This window comes from Perissodus microlepis, chromosome 11 (genome assembly GCF_051167445.1).
Source record: "Perissodus microlepis isolate ML-2025 ecotype Zambia chromosome 11, ASM5116744v1, whole genome shotgun sequence".
Lineage (NCBI taxonomy): Eukaryota > Metazoa > Chordata > Actinopteri > Cichliformes > Cichlidae > Perissodus > Perissodus microlepis.
In genome coordinates this window covers 2,498,735-2,522,241 of record NC_140471.1, presented here as the reverse complement: position 1 = coordinate 2,522,241, position 23,507 = coordinate 2,498,735, and the positions used below count along the sequence as shown (strand labels likewise).

Genomic DNA, 23,507 nt, shown 5'->3' with positions numbered 1-23,507 from the left:
TGTTGCTCAGTCTAGAGGTGCTGCCTTTTATACTGCAGAATGTTTGCCTAATAGCAGCAGTTCAAAGAATATGTGGAGAGGGCGTAAGAGGTCCTTTATGATGATCAGTGCCCTAATCCTGCAGAGGCTCTGAAAGAGGTCCTGGAAGGAGGGGAGGAAAACTCGGATGACGTTCTCAGCGGCTCCAGCTATCCTCTGAAGTGCTTTTTTGTCTGACATACTGCAGCTGGAACATCACGCTGATGTGCAGTAAGTGAGAACACTCTCCACCACGCCTCGGTATAAAGTCCTGAGGATGCTGGAGGAGAGACGCCTGTTTCAGTCTCCTCAGGAAGTGCTGTCTCTGATGGACCCGGTTTGTGATCACGGAGATGTTCTTGCACCAGCTCAGGTCCTTCGAGATCTTCCACTCTTTCCACTGGGCAGCTGCTGATACCCAGAGGAGTTTGCTCGATCTGCGTCTTCTGGAAGCTGTGATCATCTCTTTTGCTTTGGCTACATTTAGCACCAGATTGTTTTCTCTACACCAGCCTACAAGATGTTCAACTTCTTTACTGTACACTGAATCATCGTTTCCGCTAATCAGTCCTGCCTCTGTGGTATCATCCGCAAACTTAATAATTAGGTTCCCCTCATATCTAGATACACAGTTGTGTGTAAACAGCGTAAACAACAGTGTTGTTTAAACAGCCTTGAGAAGATCCAGTGCTCAGCCTGATGGCTTTGTAGATTTTCCTAATATGGAATGTAAGGATGCATCTTCTATGGAGCGGTTGGGACAACAAGCAAATTGGTCAAATGATGCAGGAAGGCTGGCTGTGATGTGTGGTTTGATAAGCAGTTACAATTGGTGTCAATGCGACGGGACGGTAGTCACTTAGACAGGATACAGCTGGTTTCTTTGCTACTGTGGCCTGGCTGAGAGAGGTTAAAGATATCAGCCTGGACATCAGCACGCAGTCCCTGAGCACACGTCCTGGGATTTTATCTGGACCTGCTGCTTTCCGTGGGCTGACCCTGACCAGGGTCCTCTGGGTATCTGCTTGCTTACGATAACAGCTTTGTAACGGGTCAGTGCCTGCACTCCCTGCCACATTGGCCTGATATTTCTTGTCTTGCGGAGCTGTCCCGGGATTCTCTCTGCATAGGTGCCAGTCTGGCAGTTTCTTCCCCCGCCCCAAAGCTGCATCAGGCTGTCAGCAGTGAGCGCAGTTCTGTGGTCATCCAGGGTTTCTGGTTGCCATGTGCATGACGGTCTTAGCTACAGTGATATTGTCTGTGCACTTGGCAGTGTAGCAGGTTACTGCTCCGCATACTCCTTGATGTTTATCTGGTCTCCCAGTGAGGCTGCCGTCTTGAACAGCACTCAGTGTGCCTAAAGCAGTCTCGAGGTCCACCCTCTGGCCAGAGGCTGGTCTGTGTTATCACTGGTCTGCTGCACTTCAGGAGTGGTTTGCAAGCAGGCACCAGCATGTTCACACCATGCATTGCTTCAGCTTGGGAAGCGCAGTCGTTAAACTGGTACGGTTAAAATCCCCCACCATCACTACACAGCTGTCTGCCATAGCTGTCCCTCTTCTGTTTGCATTCACAGCGCTTTCACTCTATCTCTCCGACAGGACGCCGTATTGACTTCGTACGACCAAGTCAGAGCTGAGCTTTGCAGTTCCAACCACATGCTATTACTGAGGTCTCTCATTCTTAAGTTTCACAGCCACAACGTTGAAACACACCACTTCCACTCTCACTTGTCCCTAGAAGAGCCGCTGCATTCATGCGCAACGCCATCTCTGAAAAATGTAATGTGATTACAGAAACACATTACCCCCAGCACAGCCAGTTAAATTATAATTCATTATCATTCGTTATCTATGAATAATGTACATTGTATCGTAGCTGATAAAACATGAGCTACATAAGCTTTTATATATCATGTACTCATAAATAAAAGACAGTCAAATGTTTTTATTTATTTTTAAATAATAAAGGTTTCACCACTGATCAGTAATCCTGTCCTCATTCCCAGAGCATCACGATGGTTCGTTTCATGGCTGGCACTAGCTGCTAGCTATGCTCTCAGTTTCTACACTATGGATGCTTGAACAGTGCCATAACCACTGACATCAGTTAGTATGGCATGAGCTACTGCAAGAGGCACCTATCTTTTGGAAATGCATCCTACATATACCACTACCATGTCTCAGCACGGTGTGCAGTCTGCCCTTAAAGAATTTGAGGAAGCTGGACTCTCCACAGGCCTACAAATCTCTCAACCGCATCTGAAAGTCATGTCCTTAACAATAAAAAACAAACCAACAAAAACGATGATAAGTAGTACCCCTGACACTAATATTATCAATAAAGTCTTACAGATATCCATTCCTGCTCAGCAGCACTCGTGTCCACACAAGACCAGCGGCAAATGTCACACTACTACACCCGTGCTTAGCACCAAACTTTCTTTATTGTTGAATAATTGAAATGAAGGTGCTGAATGCAGATGAAGCATAAGCTTTGAAATTGCTCTTTTTGACAAAACCTATAAAATCACTTTCACATAATTTCTTTGAAAAGACAAAAGTCTAAATTTATGGGGCGACCGTGGCTCAGGGGGTTGGGAAGCTCATCTGTAACCGGAAGGTCGCCAGTTCGATCCCCGGGCTCTCTGTCCTGGTCGTTGTGTCCTTGGGCAAGACACTTCACCTACTGGTGTTGGCCAGAGGGGTCGATGGCGCGACATGGCAGCCTCGCTTCTGTCAGTCTGCTCCAGGGCAGCTGTGGCTACAACCGTAGCTGCCTCCACCAGTGAGTGAGTGAATAGTGGAATTGTAAAGCGCTTTATAAATGCAATCCATTATTATTAATTTCAGTTGCATCATGTAAGTGCCTTAGCCGTTACTGTAAGAATTATGGGCAATGACATGCTTTTGGATAATATGAACTTCAACATTTGTCCAAACTGCCCCAAACATTTGTTTTAACAGAGGGACAACATGGCATCTATAAACAAAATAGTTTTCTTTATAAAGTATAAATTATTTCTATTTGCACACAATAACAGAATTATATCAGAAAAACTGAAGTTATCTGTGTAGCTAGTTAAAGCCTACACAAGCCTTTAGGATGGCAATAATTAACCAGTTACTAAAAACAAGAGACAAAACCGTCTTAACCCCTCGTAGACCAATCTCTTACATCCTTTGTCTCTATGTTTTGAAAGAGCAGTTGTCACACAGCTAACAGATCATCTGCAGAGGAATGGCTTATTGAAGAGTTTCAGTCAGGTTTCAGAGCTCATCACAGCACAGAAACAGCTTTAGTGAAGGTTACAAATGATCTTCTTATGGCCTCTGACAGTGGACTCATCTCTGTGCTTGTCCTGCTAGACCTCAGTGCAGCGTTCGATACTGTCGACCATAATATTTGATAATCGATTAAAGAATGATGAAGGTGGGCGATTCTCACAAAGACTGCGAGATCTTTCACATTCTGATAAAAGTATTATTATAACACAGTTTTAAGGAACTGTAATCTTATTTAATGGCAGATGATCCTAAACAATTCTCATTACCAATATAATACACGACAAACTGAAATAATTCATTAAAAAACTATTTTTAAAGAGTTCTTAGACTGACCCAAATAAGCATATAAATGAACAACACACTCCATGAAAATTGATGATTTATATATATTTATATATTTCAAATCCAGCAAGTCTCATGACCGACACACAAACATGTAAATGTAGAGCTCATTTTTTAATTAATTTTATTGTTCACAAAAACACCAGCAGGGCGACAGTTAAGAAAATGTTTTGATAAATATGACAAATTCTTGTCTCTGAAAGATAAAACATTTTAAAAATCTGCACATTTTCATGCATAGCAGTAATGAAAAGTCTCTTGTGGAGATAAGAATCATGGTAATGAAAATAACTGAGTTTCCCCAATTGACTGAGAAAAGATGCAAGCAACAAAGAAAGTAAAAACAACTGAAAGACTGATGTTACTGTTATTACTGTTCAAAGTGATCATTCGTGTTTTTGAAGTACTTTGCCCAAATTTGTCCTGTACTCCTCGAGCAGCTCAGGATTCATGTACAGTTTTTCCCTTTGTTTCTGAAGCTAATCTAAAAATACAATATTAGTACGTTTGAAAAGTTTTAAACACAAAATCTCTTAACTGCTTTTAAAATGAATCTGATATCCGGGTCTCATCTTCGCATTAAAGGTTCTCGTCACCTTTAAGATCCTTCTGAGTGCGTGTTAATGACAATCATGAGCAACACTGATGAGACGCTCTTGGCTAAGTTCACAAATAAGCTGAGATGCTAGCATACTGCACAACCTTGAACACTGCTTCATGCCGGAGCCTTACATTTTCTTTGTGATTATAAAAAATATTTTTTATATTTAGAAAAGTATCGAGTATAATCCCATATCGGTAATGATAATGGGCAGAGTCACAGACAGGAGATGCAGTAACAAGAATATCAAAGCAAGAGAAGAGAGAACAGTTTGAATCTTCTATGTGAAAACATGCTGTTGGCCTGGTCAGAGCAGGTGAAGTCGCATTATGCTAATAGGAAACATTTAGTGCTGACACAGTCGTTTTTAATAAATTCATTAATTTAACTTTTTTATTTAAATACCATATAAATTAATGTTAGGCACAATTATAGACATTTTTACATATCTTGGCAGAATTGTATTTATTTTATATGATAAGGAATTTTTTATGACATTAACAAAAACACAGAAAATGGATTCAGACTCATATCAGTAACAAGAATTTACTGGGAGAATTCCCCGGGTTTCTTGGTTAAATTATTGTGAAATTGAGGTTAAAGCTTTCTTTACATCAAATATCATAGTTTATATTAATAAGAACAGAGCTGCTGCTCCACCACATCAAAAGGAGCCAGTTGAGGTGGTTCCAGCATCTGACTAGGATGCCTGCGGGCATGTCCCACCAAGAGGAGGCCCCGGGCAGACCCAGGACCACAGTGGAGAAGGTGGGTCTCTTGATGGGTCTGGGAAAGCCTCTGTGTTCCACCGGCAAGGCTAGAGCAGGCGGCCAGGGAGATGGAGGTCTGGGCTTCTTAGGCTGCAGCTCTTATGGTTCTGCTGGTCCTGTACAGTCGTGGGTGAAGCATTGAGTTACAGTCAATCCAGGTGGTCCAAAGGTCGATCAGTCTGGTCTCACAGTCACGAGTGACTCCTTTCACAGTGCTTCACTTGTTCTACATTTTCTCATGTTACAGCCTTATTGCAAAATGGATTAAATTCATTTTTCACCTCAAAATTGGATAAACAACGCCCCATAGTGAGAAAGTGAAAAACACAGCTTCACATTTTTGCAAATCTATTAAAAATAAGTTATATTTCTCCTGACTTGCATGGTACATAGTTTCCTCTTCTTTCTTTTTTTTGCATAGCATTATTACTGTTTGTATCTGTTCTTTCCACTCTTCTGCTGCAACACTGAATTTCCCAAATCTGGGACAAATTAAGGCCGTCTTGTCTTGTCTGAAGTCTTTTTCAGTATGATACTACAACCTTGCCACACCCATTTTTGTTGTCCTTTTAGACGATGAACCTTGCCCCAGTCCCAGATCCGGAGCAGTGCATCTTCAAGCTGAATGCTTAGATTGGCCTAGTGACCAGCTCCTGGTGATTCCAAACTTTTATATTTGTGGATGATGGAGAACATTGTTCTCCGTTTTCAATTCAGCGTTATGTGTATAGCATCAAATCACAACAACAATCACCTTAAGGCAGTAGGATAAATAAAATACAGAGAAAATCCAAACAAACAATGAGATGATGCCCTATGAGGAAGCGCACGGTAATAGTGGGAAGGAAAAACTCCCCCACTTACGAGGAAGAAAAGTCCAGCAGAACCAGGCTCAGGGTCAAGAAGAAAGAGAGAAACTGCTCCACAACAGGAGCTCACACACTGGAGAAGCACAGGGGATTAATAATAACTGATAATTCAATTCAAAGTGGTGTACAGACACACAGTGAGTGAAGGAGAAACACTCATCATGGGAGCCAACAGCAGTGTAACTAATCACCTGATCCAGCCCTACCCACGTTTTGTGGCTAATGTTTAGAGTATAGAGGGTGTCCATCTCCTGGATCCAAACTGGGAGCTGGTTCCACAGAAGAGGAGACTGAATCTGAAGGCTCTGCCTACTTTAAAATAGCCTTGGGATCACAAGTACACCATTAGTCTGAGAGCAAAGTTCTCTATTGTGCTGATACCAGACTACAAAATCTATAAGAAAACATGGTGCTGATTATCAGGATCTACAATGCTGCAGACGTCTATACCTTTGCCCAGATCTGTGCCTGGCTCAGCAATCTACAATCTCAAATTCTCCAGACTTCATGGATTGGTTTGTGCTCTGACATACACCCTCAGCTATGGGAAAAGCTATGGACTTTATATAGACAGGCTTTACAAATCAGGTCAAATCAAATGAATTTACCACAGAATGGCCTAAACTGATCATTTTCCTATTGAAGTCAGCTAACTGTTGAACAACATGATGTCTCAATACTAGTGTGGTGTTCAGTAGCTCCACTGATACTTGCATGTTCAACAGCAAGTTGAAAAGTTTAACATTTTAAGACAAAACCCCCACACTCAACTCAAGAAGATGAATTTCTACAAGACAGCAGGTCACAATATTATAGTGGAAAAAATAAAGGTTTTATCTCACCAGCATATTTCAATTATTTGAACTGATGGAGTTTGATGCAGCACATAAGATTTGATGTGGAGTTCAGGTCACCTTTAAAATTAATGGGCATTTATTTAAATTTACCTATCATAAAAAAACCCTATAATAGTTATACTGTGGTTACTTTTGGAACGGGGTTTAAAGTCTACAAGACTTTTAAGTGCAAGGCAGCCAGCTATACATGTGTTTTAGAGGTAAATAGCCTTAAGTTCCTATGGGCCAGTGATGTTCAGTTATTTTGAAAAGAAGTGCATCCAATGGAAATCAACTTTTAACGAGCAGACCCAAACTCTTTAACTAGGATTAGTGGTGATATTTAAAAAAAAAAAAAAAAAGAAGAAAGAAAAAAGAAAAGAAAATACACTTAATACCTACAAAAACACGGCTCCTCCTTTGGCAAACGTAGGAAAACCCTTAACACAAGGGCAAAAAGAAATGCTGCAGAGGATACATATCCATCCTTCCCCTGGTCCAAATATATGACCAGTGTAAAGAAAAGAAAACAGGAAGCAACAGACAATGTAATTGCACAACATGGACTGATTCGGATTCTTGTACAGCGCTTTTCTGCTCTCCCAGAACACTCAAAGCGCTCTATACAACATGCCACATTCACCCAGTCACACGAGCATCATCTTTCTATGTATTGAAGTGCTTTCTAACTACCAGTCACACACATTCATACTCCAGTGGATGCAGCGGGATTACTATCTTGCCCAAGGATATTTGGCATGCAGATTAGGGGGAGCCAGGGATCAAACCACCAACCGTCCGATCAGCAGATGACCTGCTCCACCTCCTGACCTACAGCCACTCCTAAAAGTGGGAAAAAAATTCAGCTTGAGTAACAGTACCAGCACTACGTATGTAAAGAGACTCGGTCATCACTGAATGTGGAGGTGTGTTCAAAAAGACCTCATCAATTTTTGGAATGAACCTGTGAAGAGTCGACACTAATTTTAAACTGGTTTGCAAGAGCTGTCACACAAACAGACTTAGCTTGTTGTCACAGCTGTGCTATCAGCTGGGAACAAGTCTATTGACCATTTGTGGCCAAAAGACACAGGCTGCACACCACTCCAGTGGTCAAAGTAAACCAGAACATTTACTTGACATTTTATCAGTGAGATGAGGCGTTATCTTGGGAGTAAGACAGAACACTAATAAAAGTGACTCGTGCGCTCCCAAGTCACAGAGCACCCTGCCAGGAATCCAGATGGCTCTTATTGTATTGTAGTTAATCTTAGGATTTGTTTGATCACAAAGTATTGGTTCATGATAGTTTGAAAGATATCAGTATCACAGCATCTTTAAACATACTGACTTTACTCTGGGTAGGACAGGGCTTCCCATACACACAGCCACTACATGGTAAGTGCTGATGACCCAGGGAAAAGATATTCAGCGAAACTGAGCTGAACGAATGCGAATGCTTTCCTTTATTTCACTAAAAGTCAGCTTGGATTCTTCTTTTATTTGCCGCCTTCCATCTCATTGTTAATGCAAAATGACATTACGTTTGAATGAGAACACGTCAGAGAAGTTTGCAAATCACAGGTCGAAAGATACTGTAACAGTTTTGAATCCATCTTCTGTGATGTGCAACTGTGAAGCACAGACCATCAAACATTCAGCCTAATTCCTGATCACACAGAATAAAGAAACGAGACTAACACATTTTCTCTTGGAGCCATGTAGCGCACTGTGGCTGCAGCTGCCCAGACGCCAGGTTCAATTCCACAGGAAGCTCACACACTGAGTAAGCACACCTTCACTGAGGCATCAACATGATGTCACAAAGAATGAATGAAAACAATTAAGCAAATTGTCTTTCACCCATTTTATGACCGACCCACCAGCACCCAAAAAAAACCTACAGAGCGCTAAATTGGGTGTGTATGTAGTGAGGGCATTCTGTGACATTTAAATAGTGATAAATATCAGCCTACTGTTAACCAAGAACAGGAAAGGAGCACGGAAATAGATTAAAAAGGTGTCAAGTTATGACTGTTCCAGATGTGCTTCGGCACCGTCCATTTGTCGTTCTGTTCTTGGCTACGAATAGCTATCTCCAGGCAACTGGATGCCAGTGTGCCTCTATTTGAGGGTAGGGTAGGGTAGGGTAGGGTAGGGGCTGGGGCTGATGCGGTAGCTAAGCTAGCGGCTATGTTAGCTGCCACAGCAGATGAAATGCTGCAGGTCCGCTGAGGACAGCCCGGGGTTGCTGATCGGCTGCTATGTCACCTAAACTCATCTGAGTCCTCGCGGTACAGCAGAATATTCGCACATATGCTAGAGGACAATCAACACGTCTCTAATGCAATCGTGTAATAGCACACTCATTCAGCTCCCGTCGCTTTTCCCGTTTTGCTCCGCCGGCATCCCATCCCAGTCTACTGGATGTCGCGCGTTAACGCGAGGCAGGTCACAATATCACAGTATGACACTTGTGTTCGAATTAACCAGTAGTCCCTTAATGACCAGCACAACTATGTCAACTCGCCAGATGGTTACTTGTCAGTCACAGGCTAAAGTGGAGGAGCAGGGGTTGGCAACGCTGCACACTATTAAAAGCCAGAGTAACGACTAGTTATCGTAAGGCACGTCTCAGCTACCGAGACGCATCATCCCAGCTTAAGCTGTTCAACATCAACCACTGTGCATCAGCAATGGTGACCAACCTGTTTCAGTCGAAGCCTGCCTCTTTGCCTCATCAGCTATCTGAGGCGCCGCGCCGGAGAAGCGGTAACACGAGGCCGGTAACAGGGGCGAAAAGAGGGTAACGTTCTTCTACCAAGCACTGTTACCACTAACCCAGTGTCAGCCTCCACCATAACCAGCAACTCCTCCATAAATAAGACCAACGCCGGCCGGCTAGTTCTTACCTCAGGCGGTGTGTCGAACCAAGTTCCGACTAGCAGCCATGTTCGGAACCCCTATTTCCCTTCGTCCACACGAACCGAGCCCCCTCCCCCAGGTCAGTTGTCCTTCGTTCAAAGCAGAAATCCAAAATAATGTCGAGTTGACTTATTTGCCAGGAACTGGTTTCCCGTTTCCAGTACAATATGATAGTCTATGTTCTTCGGAGCTCGAGGAGCGGGGCTGTCGATGGGGACTGATTGCCGGCGCAGCACAGCTAGCCGTGCCTAAGGGGTGGTGGGCAGCCCGCCGCTTCAAACACGGACACCTCGAACTCAGTCTTCTTTCTGTTAAGCAAGCTTAATGTACTGGATCGATATTTATTCTCAGGTGCACAACAAAGTCCCTTGCAACCACAGCGTGGGGCAACTGAATAGGCGATCTCGTCCTCTTCTCAATTAATTTAAAGGCAAGATGCTAACATTAGCTAGCTAGCTAGTAGCTAGCATGCTAGCTGTCTTGATTAAAACACTGCCATTGGAATTTGAAGGAAGACAGTCCGCAAAGTGCAGGCTGTTTGATAGTAACGGCCAGCCGACGGACCGAACCTGCAGACGCTATGAGAAAGACCGTATTTTAGCAGACACGGCTAAAGCTAACTCTATGCTGGCCAGCCCCTCTGTGATGTTAATATCGGTCAAAGGAGAGGGGCTGCATTGAGAGCGCACTCCCGACACTAGGCAAGTACGGCCCAGCGCGTTCCAGAGAAATTTCCCACAAAATGGCTGCCAAAACAAACCGTACCGCATACTATCATACAAACTTCCCAAAGTTAAGTCTGTAATGGTGCTAAAGCAATCATTTTAAAGGTCTGCCCGATGCAGACCGTGTAACGCTTCGAAAAGATGATGGTAGTGTCACAAACTAGCACGAGTCACCACTTTAGAGAGCACTTCCTTTCCTCTGCAGGTACGAGTAGTTAGTTTCTCCTACACAAAGCGATTAATGTGAGAGCTGAAATCCAAGTTTCACTGACAGCACGGACACAGGTAGCAACCCAACGAGCTAAACGGCCAAACACCCGCCGCACACAGCGAAGGGGTCGTGCTACCTGTCCACACACGAGCTGTGAATCACACCTGAGAACAGGTGGACACACTCATCATAACGTTAAACCTGACGGCCGTTGGTCGAGGGGAGGACTGAGCGGTTACAGCGCGAAACCTGAGCTGTGGTCGTTAGTTTTGTGCCCCAGCACCTGTGCGCTCCACGGTCACTCAGGCACGTCTTTGAGTGACGCGCAAAGTCAGCGTGGAGCTGCACCCCACGGACACACTTGTTGGTTCAAAGCTGCCTGAATTCTTCAATAAGGCGCTGGAAACGTTTCAGATTCTGACAGCATGTCACACCTGCTGCAGTCTTTCCTGCTGCACAGCTGACCGGTTTTAAGTGACGTGCGCTTAGTGACACGGCGAGTCATCGTCACACAGCTACAGCGTGGATATGACACGGTAACAATACTCAGGTAAGCTGTGGCGTTTAAATGATGCTGCGTTGGTACTCAGGGGCTCTTGACTGTTGACACCACATGTATGGAGCCATGCAGCCATGTTTGCCAGCAGGACTCAGGACTGACGTCCGGTTGGAGCCGGTGCGGATTGCGGTCCGTTTCCCGTTCTCAGCGGCAGGACTGGCCTGTGTGGTCTTCTGCTCCAGCTTTGACACGTTGAGTAGAGCTGCTGCTCTGCATGCCTTTGTTGCAACAAGTAGATCTGAGTTACTGTTGCATTTGTATGACCGGTCTCTTACCTGTGGCACTAACAAGGTATCACAGAACTGCTGCTCACTGCGTTGTTCTTTAGTGGGGGACCAGTTTCTGCAGCCCTGTGGGACAGCTGTGCCGTTCAATCCAGGGCCCAACAACCTTCCACATTCAAAGTCATTAAAATTACCTTTCTCCTCAGCTTGAACTTCAGCAAGTTGTGTTGTCTAAATGCATCAGGCTACTGCCACGTGACCGGATGATTAGACCGTTGACCATGTGTACCTAATAGAGTGAGTAATGGCATTTTTAAAACCACCTCACTGCTGTGAATCTGGACCAAAGAAACTAAGAGAGGAGCAGTCAGATTAATGTTCGTCAGTGTGATGGTGCATTTAGCTAAAGAGTTCAATTATAACCAACCAAAAACATTTATTAAAACAAATATGGCAGCTACGTGGAAAAAAAGAAAAATACTTAAACTGGTTAAAACAAACAGCTACAAAACAGGAAGTGTGTATAATGGACGCTGTTTGTCACCCGAAGAAGCAAAAACAATATTCACTTTAAATAAATGGTCCACTGGTAACCATTTAAAAATACCAGCAGTGTGGGTGCAAGTGTAGAATATGGAGCCAGTCACAGACTAAAAGAATCATTCATTAAGAAAATAACCAGGAGCACAGAAGCCAACAAACAAAACAGCACAGAGCATACAAGCAACCTCGCTGCAGTCAGACTGATCAGGGTCCTCAGCACACAAACATCTGCTGGATCCAAAATCCCAGGACAAGGCAGGTTCACAGCACACAACACAGTGTGTGTTACTTTGTAACCTCATCTACTGTATACATGTACATTACAAACAACGGGACCTTTTTACAGCGCAAACAAGGTACTGCACTGATGGACCCAGGTATCACAATGTTCTCCACCTTATCTGTGAGAACTGGAAGCACCAGAGGAGATGGATGGTTGATTAAAGGACTGGATGAGAAACCCCAGCTGAAGGTCTGCTTCAATGTGCTTGGAGGAAGCTGCAGACCGGTGACTGAAGCCGAAGAGGAGGGTGACAGACGGCAGACGTGCCAGAAGGAGGGTGGAAATCCATTCTCCTCCTCCGGCCCAGCTTACATGCACACATCATTTCTTCTGTTTTGGTGGAGGTCTGAGAACAAAAAAGAAAATACACGGTTACCACAGATACACACAGCAGGTACTATGTTTACAGACAAATGCAGTGTTTTTGGTGCAGGTCTGTGTCTGACAAATTCAATGAAAATCAATATGGGAGGAGGGGGGGGTCCTTAGTAAGATGGCTGAGGTGTTTAAGTGGTTCATGATCTGCTGACTGAAGTCATGTGGTTCTCATGTTCCCTTCAGCGAGCCTCTGCACTTACAGTAAAAGCCAGAAACAATTCTTTGAGCAGTTCAGCTGCAGCCTGATCTGGTTCCAAACACAGACACATATTTGTAAATACATTTATGCATCCATGTGGCTCATTACCTGAACTCTGAATGTTAATTTAGCAAGTTCTTAATGGAAGCAGTGAGAGGTTTTCCTTCCATCTCCTCCAATGAACCTTAAATAAAACTCTACAGACTGGAGCTGACAGCAGGCTGTGTTTCTTCAAAGCCACTGTGCTGCTGCAAGCTGGGTTTTATTTTTAAGTAGTCCACCAGATGGCGCTGACGCAGCGCAGGAGCTGAGAGCTGTCCTCAGGAACCACAGGCTAAAAAGCCTGGTGTGCAAATCTGTAGTCTGAGCCCTGATGCAGAAGCAGGAAACTGAACTGATTAACTGAGTTTCAACTGAGCAGAATAAGCTCCGCCTTTCTGATAACAATGGTAATGTTAGGCTGCGTGTTCTTTAAAAATTAAAGCAACATTACATGGTTACTCTGATAAACAGTTACAGGTTACTCAGCAACTGTTCCAGTCCAACTATGTTGGATCAACTTCAAAGAAAGCTTTCAGAAAATGTAACCTTTGACCCGGAGGTTCAGCAGCTGCAGCCATGGCTGCCCGACCGACAGGCTGGTCGCACGCCCGCCTGCTGTCATCAAGTGGGGTTTTTTGTTTTTCCTTTAAGAGGCTAGTATTCAAAGTCAGCCAGCCTCCCCTCATCCACACCAGTTCACCTACAGGCAGGAGCACCATCAGTGTGGTTCCTCACCCCGCCCTGCAACATCTGGGCAGGGCGGCGGAAACTACCTGCCAATGCTGCCCATCGACATCAGCTCTGCCTTTAACACGGTGACCCCAGACATACTGCCTTAACCACACCTGCATGTGGATTAAAATCATCCTCACCGATCGGGCCAAGCTTTACAGTGAATCTTGGCCCACATCTCTCCTCCACACTCACACTTCGTAACGGCTCCCGGCTCTATACTCACTACAAACTCGTGCCCGTCTAACTCTTTAATAGAAATAATCATGTCACAGTTGGCATAGCTGGACTCATCTCAGACGAGGTTCACCTGGTGCCCTGAACAGCAAGAAACAAGAGGTCATCGTGGGTTTTAGGAAGTGCAGAGCAGACTGTGTGGACACGATCCAGGATTTCCCACAGAGAACATTTGGTGGACTGCCCACAGCACCGCCGCCGTGAACAAAGGTCAGCAGCACCTACGCTTCCTGAGAGATCTGAGGAGAAACGGGTTGTAGACGCAGCAGCTGGTGTCTCGCCACTCCTCCCTGCTGTCACGTCAGTGTGTTTTGCAAACTCCTCGTCCACAGTGAAAAAAAAAATGAGAAATACCAGCTCAGCAGGAGGATGAAAATAGTGAGTGAGCCTTCACCTACTTCACCTGTTGCCCTCAGGGCAGCGTGTCAGGTCTGATAACCCATACAGGCAGTAACGACCCTTCATGTGAACATGCAAAGGAAACACTGGTTTCCAACTTGGTGAGTTGCTAAGCAGCTTCCTGTGACCGTTTCTCCTGATCGCCAATGTTAGTGGACGTGAATCTGGGTGCAGAGCCTCATTAAGACGCAGACCGAGGTCGCTTTACCTGTAGATGCCCACCACCACAGCGTGGTCTCTCTCATAGGGCTCCAGCGTGAGCTGTTCCTGTGGTTTCATGTTCTCTGCACTCATCTTCTTCACTTCTGAGGCAAACACTGCCTCTGGAGCTGCTGTCGAGTCTATACAGTTAGCCTTAAGGAAGAAGAGCACAGCTGGAATCAGACTCACGAACAACCAAAACAAGTCCTACAAGTCCTGAACAGCTAGACATTCCTCACCATCACACGAGTATCCCAGTATACGACTAAAACTAGTTTGAGTCCAAATCAAGGATTCAGTCACACATAACCCGATTTAGCAGCCGTCTGATTAACACACGTTCACGGAGTCACCAGGGAGCTCGGACGCAGCCCTGTGGTGACGCAGTCTGTGAGAATCTGGAAACAAACCCAGGCTTCATGCCCAGGATCACTGCAGGTGTGACTCCCAGCAGTCTGGTGCAGGAGCCCGGTCTCCACAGCGTGTCAGGTGAAGGCTGCACTGGTGCTTGACACACACGGCTGATGTGATTGCCAAAGAGCTCTTATAAGGATTTGAACTGCAGATCACCTGACACGGGACAACATGACATAGTTACATGTTTCTATCACAGCTGTTTGCTGTGAACACCACAGTCATCATGCTGTAGTAAAGCAGGAGACGCCCTTTTATTCTCTTTAGCTTTAGCAACATTTGCTATTAGAAATCACGCTACGGTGAGAAACGTACTCATGTTTGTGGGTCAGTAACTCGAGATAACTGACTCGGAAAATGTCTTTATTCGTTTTTTGAGATTCAACAAAGCCTAAGCTAAAACATGTGTGTGAAAATGGTCAGCAGCCACTGGCCGAAGAGGAACCGTGAAAGACCTTTAGAAAGCCTGGAGAACTTCTGCATAAGACAACGTTAAAACCTTCAAAGTCCAGCGTTAGGGCTGCCACAAACGATTATTTTGATAGTCGACTAGTCACCGATTATTTTTGCGATTAGTCGACTAATCAGATCATCATCCATTGGACATAAAACGTACAGCTTATTGCAGCAGCAGCATCTGCTCTTATATAACTATCATCAGCTTACAGCTTTAAGTGTTTAAGGTGCTAACTAAACATAAAGACAAGATGATAGTTTATTAAATTAATGAAATTTGCAGATTGTTTCGGTGAAGTTTAATAAACTCCTTGCTATCTAAAATATAACAGGACACCGGAGTAAATTCTCCAGCATCTCACACTTCTGATGATCAGCTGTCTGCTTGACGTTTATTCAGCTGTGTAAAAACTATAACTTTAATCTCAGCCAAACCGATTTACTCAGGAACAAATAAAATACTAAAAAAAAGGCCAAACAATAACATTTTGAAGTTATCTAAGTGACTCATATATGTTTAACCTGAGTAGAGACGGCGGTGGGTTTGAAAACGATTTGCCGGGAGTCCGGTGTTCTCACGGCTCTAGCCCCCGGCTCGCTATCCAGCTAGTGGGTAACAGACGTCTCCGAAAACGTCGGAGCGCTTTTGAAATTATGAGGTGTCTTGATAAACTGAGCAGATATTTGAGGTTTACACAGCTACATTCTCACCTGAAAACATGTTAAACGTTTATTTTGTGACCCAGAAAGAATAATAAGAGTAACATTAAAACTAACTAGCTGCCGCCATTGTTGGAAACTGAGCAGGGAAGCGCTATGAATTCTGGGACACAGCTTCTTCTTCGGGGTTTAACGGCAGCTGGCATCCTTGTACATGCAGTGCTGCCATCTTCTGTTTTAGTCCGTTATTACACTCTTAAATCCTACTGCTTATTCCTGCGTCTTTTGTGATCTTACAAAGCTTCAAACGACCCGTCGACTATTAAATCAGTCGTCGACGATTTTGATAGTCGACGTAATCGTGACTAGTCGACTAATCGTGGCAGCCCTATCCAGCGTTCAGGGAGCCGTTACCTGTTACGGCAGTTATCAGCGTACCTTGATTGAGATAACAAAGTGGCCGCCGTTCTTCAAAAAGTTGTGAGCGTTCAAAGCAACGATCCTCGTCTGGTCAGGCTGGGCAACATCAGCAAAGATCACATCCACCATGCCTGCAGAGGGACAGACGGCACGTGAATGCTCTGCATGTGTTCACCGTGCAGGTTGCTGATGGGACGATGGCGACCCTCACCTTCGTTTCAAGGATTACAAACAAACCTGTTCGTCTTTCACCAGCTCATCTGCATCACACTACTCACCAACAAGCATTCTGTATTTGTGCGGGTGCCGAGCGTCTTCGATGATTGGAATGATGTTGGTGCGTTTTTTCGCCACGTTGAGAAGGTCCCGACCCGACCGGTGGGAAAACTCTACTGCATAGACCAGCCCTTCCTGTCACACAACACACTCATGTCAATGCAAGCTTCTTTTGTTTCCTGTGTTAAATCTGCATGTACACTTTAACAGCAGTACACTCTGCTGAGACCCTACGCCCTAACTTGATCTACACCACCCTAGAAATCTTGATGATGCAGCCCATTGGCCCACTCATTACTTTATTTCCACCCAATTCTGTCCCCATTTTTAATCCACTGGAAGAGAAACTCCAGTGAGCCGTGTTTGTCTCTTTCATTTTAGGAACATCCCCATGACACAGGGATTTCCCACCGTTCGGTTCCCCAGTTTTTGATGGAGGAATGAGGATCGTATTTTTAATTATTGTGCGTTTGATTCCTTTGCCCCCTCCCGACATGTCCCTTGTGGTCTAACACTACGGGCCAGCAGTGGTCTGCCCGTTTGGCAGCTACAAAGAGAAAGTGTGCGGTACTCACGGGTCCAACGATGTCGGAAACGTGGGACACTGTGGTGCCAGAGGCAGCTCCCAGGTACATGACCTTGGCTCCAGGCTTGATGTGGATCTGGTCAACTCCTCCCAAGATGGCCGCAGCCAGCTTGGAGCGGAACGGATTCCAGGCTCTGTATTCAATCTTAGTCTCTCCTTCCTACCAAGACCGAAGCGAACATCGACTCAAAGTGTGGTCACAACAGCAGGAAGAGCACACGTTTTTATATTTGGCATAGCAGCAACAGCTGAACTGGACTCACTTCCACACTGATCCTCTTCTCTCCATACACAGACTCTCCTACCACCATGTTTTTTGTCACCAGGGCATCCTCCTTTCCCCTGCAGATGAACACTCCTGACACACACACACACACAGTGGAATAAGCTTCCAAATGAAGGCAAATGCTGAAGGGTGAATAAAATGTGACAAACTGTAGCCGAGGCTCAAAACAGTCCAGCCTTCAGTGCAGAAAATTCCTCAGTCCTCTAAAATATGAACAATTACCTTCATGTCTGTGAGGCTCGATCAGGACCTTCTTCCCTCCTCCGAAACCACCTCGGCCACCCCTCCCTCCTCTACCCCCTCTCCCTCTTGGGGTTCCTCTGCCACCACCACGGCCCCGAAATCCTCCACCGTCTGGGGACTGGAAGCCTCCACCTGAAAAACAGCCGCGTAGTTCCAGAACCTGGATCAGCAGGTCGCAGAGTGATGCATTTCTGTCCTTCACTGGGATGTTGGCTGGACACCTTTTGCTGATCATTAAATACACAAGTAACTGTTTTGTTTAAAGAACAAACCAGTAGTTACACTTTTTGGTCTCTCTCTCTCTTTTTTCCATCCCCAGGAGTGTGTTTATGACAGCATGGCCCTCGGAGGGCGATGTAAAAACGTAATGGCCCATCATATGAAAAAGGTTCCCACCCCTGCTTTACACTGAAACTATTTATTCAGAATGATGACAAGTACCAGTCACCTAACACAGAAATAACTGTTTATTAAAGACAGAATCATTTAAAAGGCAAAGCAGCTGCTCAGTGTTACCAACCAAGTCCTTCCACAGCTGCACTGCTAACAGCTGCAGATGGTCCCAGCTTGGTACACATTACTGCCATGATGGCTTTAACAACGTGTCCAGTGGCCACAGTGAAACGAGTCATGTAGCTCGTATTTACATGGAAACTGATGTTTTCATCCCAAAATAAGAACAGACGAGCTGAAGTCTGCTGACTCCTGTTAGTTCACTGTTTGTATACTTAGTGGCAACTTTTGTCTTGATGGACTTTTAATCATCCAGGTAGGTAAAACCTAGAAGGTTAATTCTGTTCTTCTGGACGTTTTCAGTGGGAGAAACGTTTCATTATCATCATCATCAAGTGGCTTCTTCAGTCTCAGCTGACTGCAGGTCTACAACCTTATAAACAGGACATTTACATAATGACTGAAACCAGCACCAGTGAAGGAACAATGGGCTGGAGGTCAGCTCCTCGAACACTGACCAATGGTCATGAGTACCATTCACAGAGAGTGGGGGAATGGCTGCAATCACAGCATTGTAAGACTTTTAACCTCCAGTGTTTGCTGAAGCTGGGACCTCTTCATCACCATCTGATGGTCTCGTTTTTCTTTTCCACTGTTTGAATCTATGTGAGCTGCACAGCTGTCTGTAAGACTGCGGGGCATGCATCAGTGAGCCAACACACACCTGTGTGGACAAGCGTTGCAACTCTGTGGGCCTTGTATCTGAATCCACTTTGTGCTCATTCGAAAGGCTTTGTTACAAACAGTTATGAATGCTGAGTGTTCAGGACTTTCTTTTGCCATCGTGTTGGTTTAGTCGAGGACCCCCTCTGAAAAGTCTTTCGTTAAGCAAACGTCAGCCTCAGCTCAGATTCTCACAGTTATTGAAATAAAGCCACAGTGCTGTGGGTTAGCAGGCATTATCACCTATAAATGAAGGTGGAACTGCTCTGACGCCGAGACCAGAACTTTTGCAGTAATGTTAACTTTTCAAAGCCGGTCGGAGCAGCACGCTCCGTTTGGCGTAACTATTTTTAAATCCCCGTAGAACTGGAACCACGTAAGCTTGTGCAATCATTTTTTTGCACATGAAACCGGAGGAGTTGTACTTACATCTTATCCTCGGTCACGGTTTCCTTCCACATATAGCTTTATAGCAACAAAAACATAATATTCCAGAAACACGCTTTGCCGATCCGATCAGCTGTTCAAAACACTCCCTACATTGGAATAGACGTCAGCGCAAACTATGGCATGTTCGCCATTACCTACCCGAAACCGGAAGTGACGTCATTTTCGCAGAAAATGTAATTTTTCTTACCTTCGGGGGCTCATAAGCTCAAAAGTCATGTTTGACTCTGCTTTTCTCAGTTTCTGGGATCCTCAAACTGCACTGCTGGAAATAGTTTATTTTGATGCACATGCTGGTTTTTTTTGCAAATTTGCACTATAATATTTATTTTTGTTTTTCCTGCAGTATATAAAAATTGGTGTATCTCAAAAATAAAACTATGAAGACACTCAAAATAAAGATCCTGTGGTGGGAAACTATTTTGTGCAACTTTTTTGTATTTACAGTTTTGAGGGATAAGCCTCTTAAATTTCTCTAACTAGAAGCATATGTAAAAAAACACAAATGATTTTTGTAGTTTATTGCACTTTTTTGCAATTTATGTAATTACTATGCACTTAATGCATACGTATCATTAAAATGTGGGCTAACGGTTGTATTGATGAATAACAACTTGAAATGCTCCCAAAAATGGTGCTATATAAATGCAATGCAATACATTATTATTATTATTATTATTATTATTACTATTACTACAGCATGTAAAAATATAAAGATAAGCTCTGGCGGACTTGGTTCTTAAAGGGTTAAGAAAAAGTGGAGCGCTCAATGCGTGGTTAAAACGCGGTGGTCGAAGCAGCGGCGTTTAAGGATTGCTCGGTAACTGGAGAAACAGAAATACAAAGCAACACTTCATCTGCTGTTTGTGATCAAGTGGAGCACAGAATGTTTTGTGAGCTGCTTTAACTCCGAAACTGTCACTATTTGAACTTAACAGCCTATAATATTATATTATCAGCAGATACCTGAATAAAAATATTTTGTTCTGTAATTGCTTCAAGTCGTCATCCTGGCATTTGAGGATCACATCCACGATGTGATGGTACAAACGACACGTTTCCAGTCTCACCTCTTCCTCCCCGGAATCCTCCCCGGAATCCTCCTCGTCCTCCGCGGTCACCAAACCCTCCTCTGCCTCCACCTCTGCCTCCACCTCTTCCTCCTCTGTCCATGCGAGGACTGAAACCTGAAACCATGAACAGTTATATGTGTAAATAGACACATCTATAACACTCATCCACCCAATCATCTTCTCTTAAGCACTTTTATCCACTGACGTTCACACACACATCACATCGAGTGCATTGGAGGAACTCTGGCAGACTGGGTGTGAGTCAGCCCATAGACGACCTGGGCCACAGCCGCCCCACACGCGGACCTGGAGGCTGTGAAATACCAGCAGAACCTTCATATCCACCTCTTCAAAACAAGCTATGTTGGAACAACAGGTTCAAACTTGAAGTTATTCGCAGTAACGCAGCAACCAGACAGTCAAGGACCATGGTGCCACTGTTACACTCACAGCTACTCCAGAAGATTCTGTTGTGGTTGTTTTCCCTTCGGCCGTGGAACACCGCCACGTGAGTGGGGCCGTTACAGCGATGCGGCCAAAAGACCCGCGATCTCATCTGTGCGCCACAAACGCCACAGAGGAAGTCAGGGTGATGATCCTGTTGCGCGGTGTGCGGCTTCTCGTCAGGCTCAGAGACCGCGCTGTGGTTCTTTGTCCAGTTGTGTTTTTAAAAAAGGTCATTTAGATTTTTGTGAATGAGTTACTCTCAACTCACTAAGTGGTGCCACTGGTGGGCCAACCATTCCACTGGTTTTTGACCCCACTCGGCCAAGCAGGCACTAGTGAGAAGCCGACGTTAGAGACTTTGAGTCACTGCAGGTGAGACAGCTGCTGCCTACATGAAGGTGGGAGCCAAAGCAACCAGTACACGGCTGCTTACGTCAGTGCCGCCATCTTGGATCGTTAACCCGGGTCGCTGGGGCTGCTCCACATTTAAACACCGACTTCCGACTACTCGAGGGACCCAGCACAACACGCACATAACGCGGCTGTTCAAACACACCCACACTCAGAAACATCCTTAATAAAAAGTAACGGGGCTAAGACTCGACTCACCGCCTCCTGCGTGGGGTTTGAACGACAGGCGTGCTCAGCGTGGCCGTGATGTTTGGACGCTCACCGAACCGCAAACACACAGACCGGGCTAACGTTAGCGCGAGCTACGTCTCGTGGAGCAGAAAACAGCTGTAAACGGCTCGAACGGGTTTCAGACGGCGTGACCCGACTTTGGCTTCTCCTCGCGGAATAAAACCGTAACTCTGGTTGTAACGGAGCTCGCTGTGTGGGCCCCACGGAGTCCCAGACACGTGCGAGGAGACACAGCGCGTGTTCAACTCAGAGCACTTATTCCGCCAGCGCGGACACACCAACGGCTCACCGTGAACAAACCACGCGCTCAGACAGCCAAGTCTGCTGTAGTTTTCACAGTAACGTGGCCGTGTAGGCCGTCCACGCAGTGTATCTGACTGTACAGGCTCACTGAATACACGATCAGACACCAGCCCGCGTTACCGAGTGTAAGCACGTGTAATCTTACTGTACCTGGCTTCATCGTTTCTGCCGTAAACTACTGAAACGAACGCAGCCCGCGGAGTTGAATCGCTTCTCTTCTGTGTTGATCCTCAGTGAACAGACACAGCGTGATCACGTCCCACGTGCAACTGTGCGACCGAGAGCGAACTTTCTTCTTCTATCTAATCTATTGTTGCTTAGCAAGCAAAACGGCGCATTAGCGCGACCAACTGGACACAGACGGAAACCTTGTTTTCAAACAGAGGACAGCTGCTGTCAGCTGCCGGATGTTGTGCCAAAACAACCTTCCTGTCACAAGGTAGAAGCTGGAATCCGTCTGTGATTTCTGATTGATATCTGCATCTAAACGATCACGGTCAGTCTTAATGTTCACATCTCACGTGGTTTGAAAGAGGCACTTATCTGCACAATCTCATGCACACATATGCACACCTTCATACACCAAGTTACTTTTTGCACAATGCTCACTCTTTTGCACAACCCACTGTCGTTGTTGCACTTTTGCGATGTCTTGTGTCTGTATTATTCGGTTCTGCCTGGCGTTGCACTCTCTTTGCTTTGGTTTGTTGTAATCCTGTTTGTTTGTCTGTTATATGTAGCAGCGTGGTCTCAGAGGAACGTTGCTCCTTTCACTGTGTACTGTACCACTGCACATGGTTGCAATGACAATAAAGCCACTTGACTTGACTTGAGAACCACCGATGTCCACTGTGAGCAGCCATCTTTGACACCATCTGTCTGCCATACAAAGCAGTTTCAGATTCCTTCCCAGACGCTTAACAGACGCTAACCCTCACTCACATCTTGTGTCAGGTGATCTCAATGGGTCGCATAAGGTCTCACAATAACTTCACCCAAAACCTCTGCTAATAATGACCCCACGCCCTTTTTCACACCTCGGTACATGTGATAAGGCGGATGATCAATATTGTTGGTCCTCTTAAGGCTCCCACATGGGATTACATACCCAGGACTCTGCACCCTCTGGTTTTAGAAGTGAAGAAGCTCGATGAGAGGTGAAACGTCTTCAAGAAACTTAAAGAAGTCCAGTTGTTTTCTTCCAAGCTCCGTAGACGAGACAACTATTAAATGACCACTTCAAACTGACAAGAAAGTCTTTGTACTGATGTTAGCTAAACATCAGTACTCAGAGGAGCAGAGTGTAATTGTTTTTGAAAGGAAATCAGATTCAGATTCATTTGTATTGAGCAGAAATGTTGGAAATCACAGTGAATAATTGCTGAGTCATTTGTTATTCTGATATAGGCTCAGAGCATCAGGTGAATCCCCCACTCCTCTTTTCACTCCCACTGCTGCATGTCATCAACATACAACTTAGTTCCTCTTTTCTTCACCATTATCTGAACGATGGCTGAATCAGAATCTTTATTGTCATTGTGCTTTAAGAACAACGGAAACTGTATGCAAACCTGCTCTGTGTAAGTGAAAAGAGCACGCTGTTAAGAGAAGAAAAGAAGAATATATGTATAATAAATAACAATACAACAATAAAAAGAAATGAAATAAATAAAAAAATATAGTACATAGTATATCCA

General features: G+C 44.9%; 2 protein-coding genes across 3 annotated transcripts in view; both read right to left on the bottom strand.

Annotated features, from left to right (window-relative positions):
- Positions 1–10,838, bottom strand: part of dyrk1b (dual-specificity tyrosine-(Y)-phosphorylation regulated kinase 1B) — a 60,948-nt gene extending 50,110 nt beyond the window's left edge. The window contains exon 1 of the mRNA XM_084944826.1: positions 9,636–10,838. The gene's annotated coding sequence lies outside the window, so the exon portion shown is untranslated. The remainder of the gene's footprint in view (positions 1–9,635) is intronic.
- Positions 10,839–11,783: 945 nt separating this feature from the next.
- On the bottom strand, positions 11,784–22,111 carry fbl (fibrillarin rRNA 2'-O-methyltransferase). Of its 2 annotated transcripts, XM_084944827.1 has the most exons (9): positions 21,961–22,111; positions 20,416–20,532; positions 17,702–17,854; positions 17,457–17,551; positions 17,183–17,353; positions 16,610–16,742; positions 16,350–16,462; positions 14,389–14,534; positions 11,784–12,539 (listed from the first exon to the last, which is right to left on the bottom strand). In XM_084944827.1, exons 1-9 carry the CDS (start codon positions 21,968–21,970, stop codon positions 12,515–12,517), a joined length of 963 nt encoding a protein of 320 aa, XP_084800953.1. In that variant the 5' UTR covers positions 21,971–22,111; the 3' UTR covers positions 11,784–12,514. The 2 variants fall into 2 exon arrangements, with proteins under 2 accessions (XP_084800953.1, XP_084800954.1); XM_084944828.1 differs by lacking the exon at positions 21,961–22,111 and having other exon boundaries at positions 20,416–20,542.
- Positions 22,112–23,507: the final 1,396 nt, after the last annotated feature.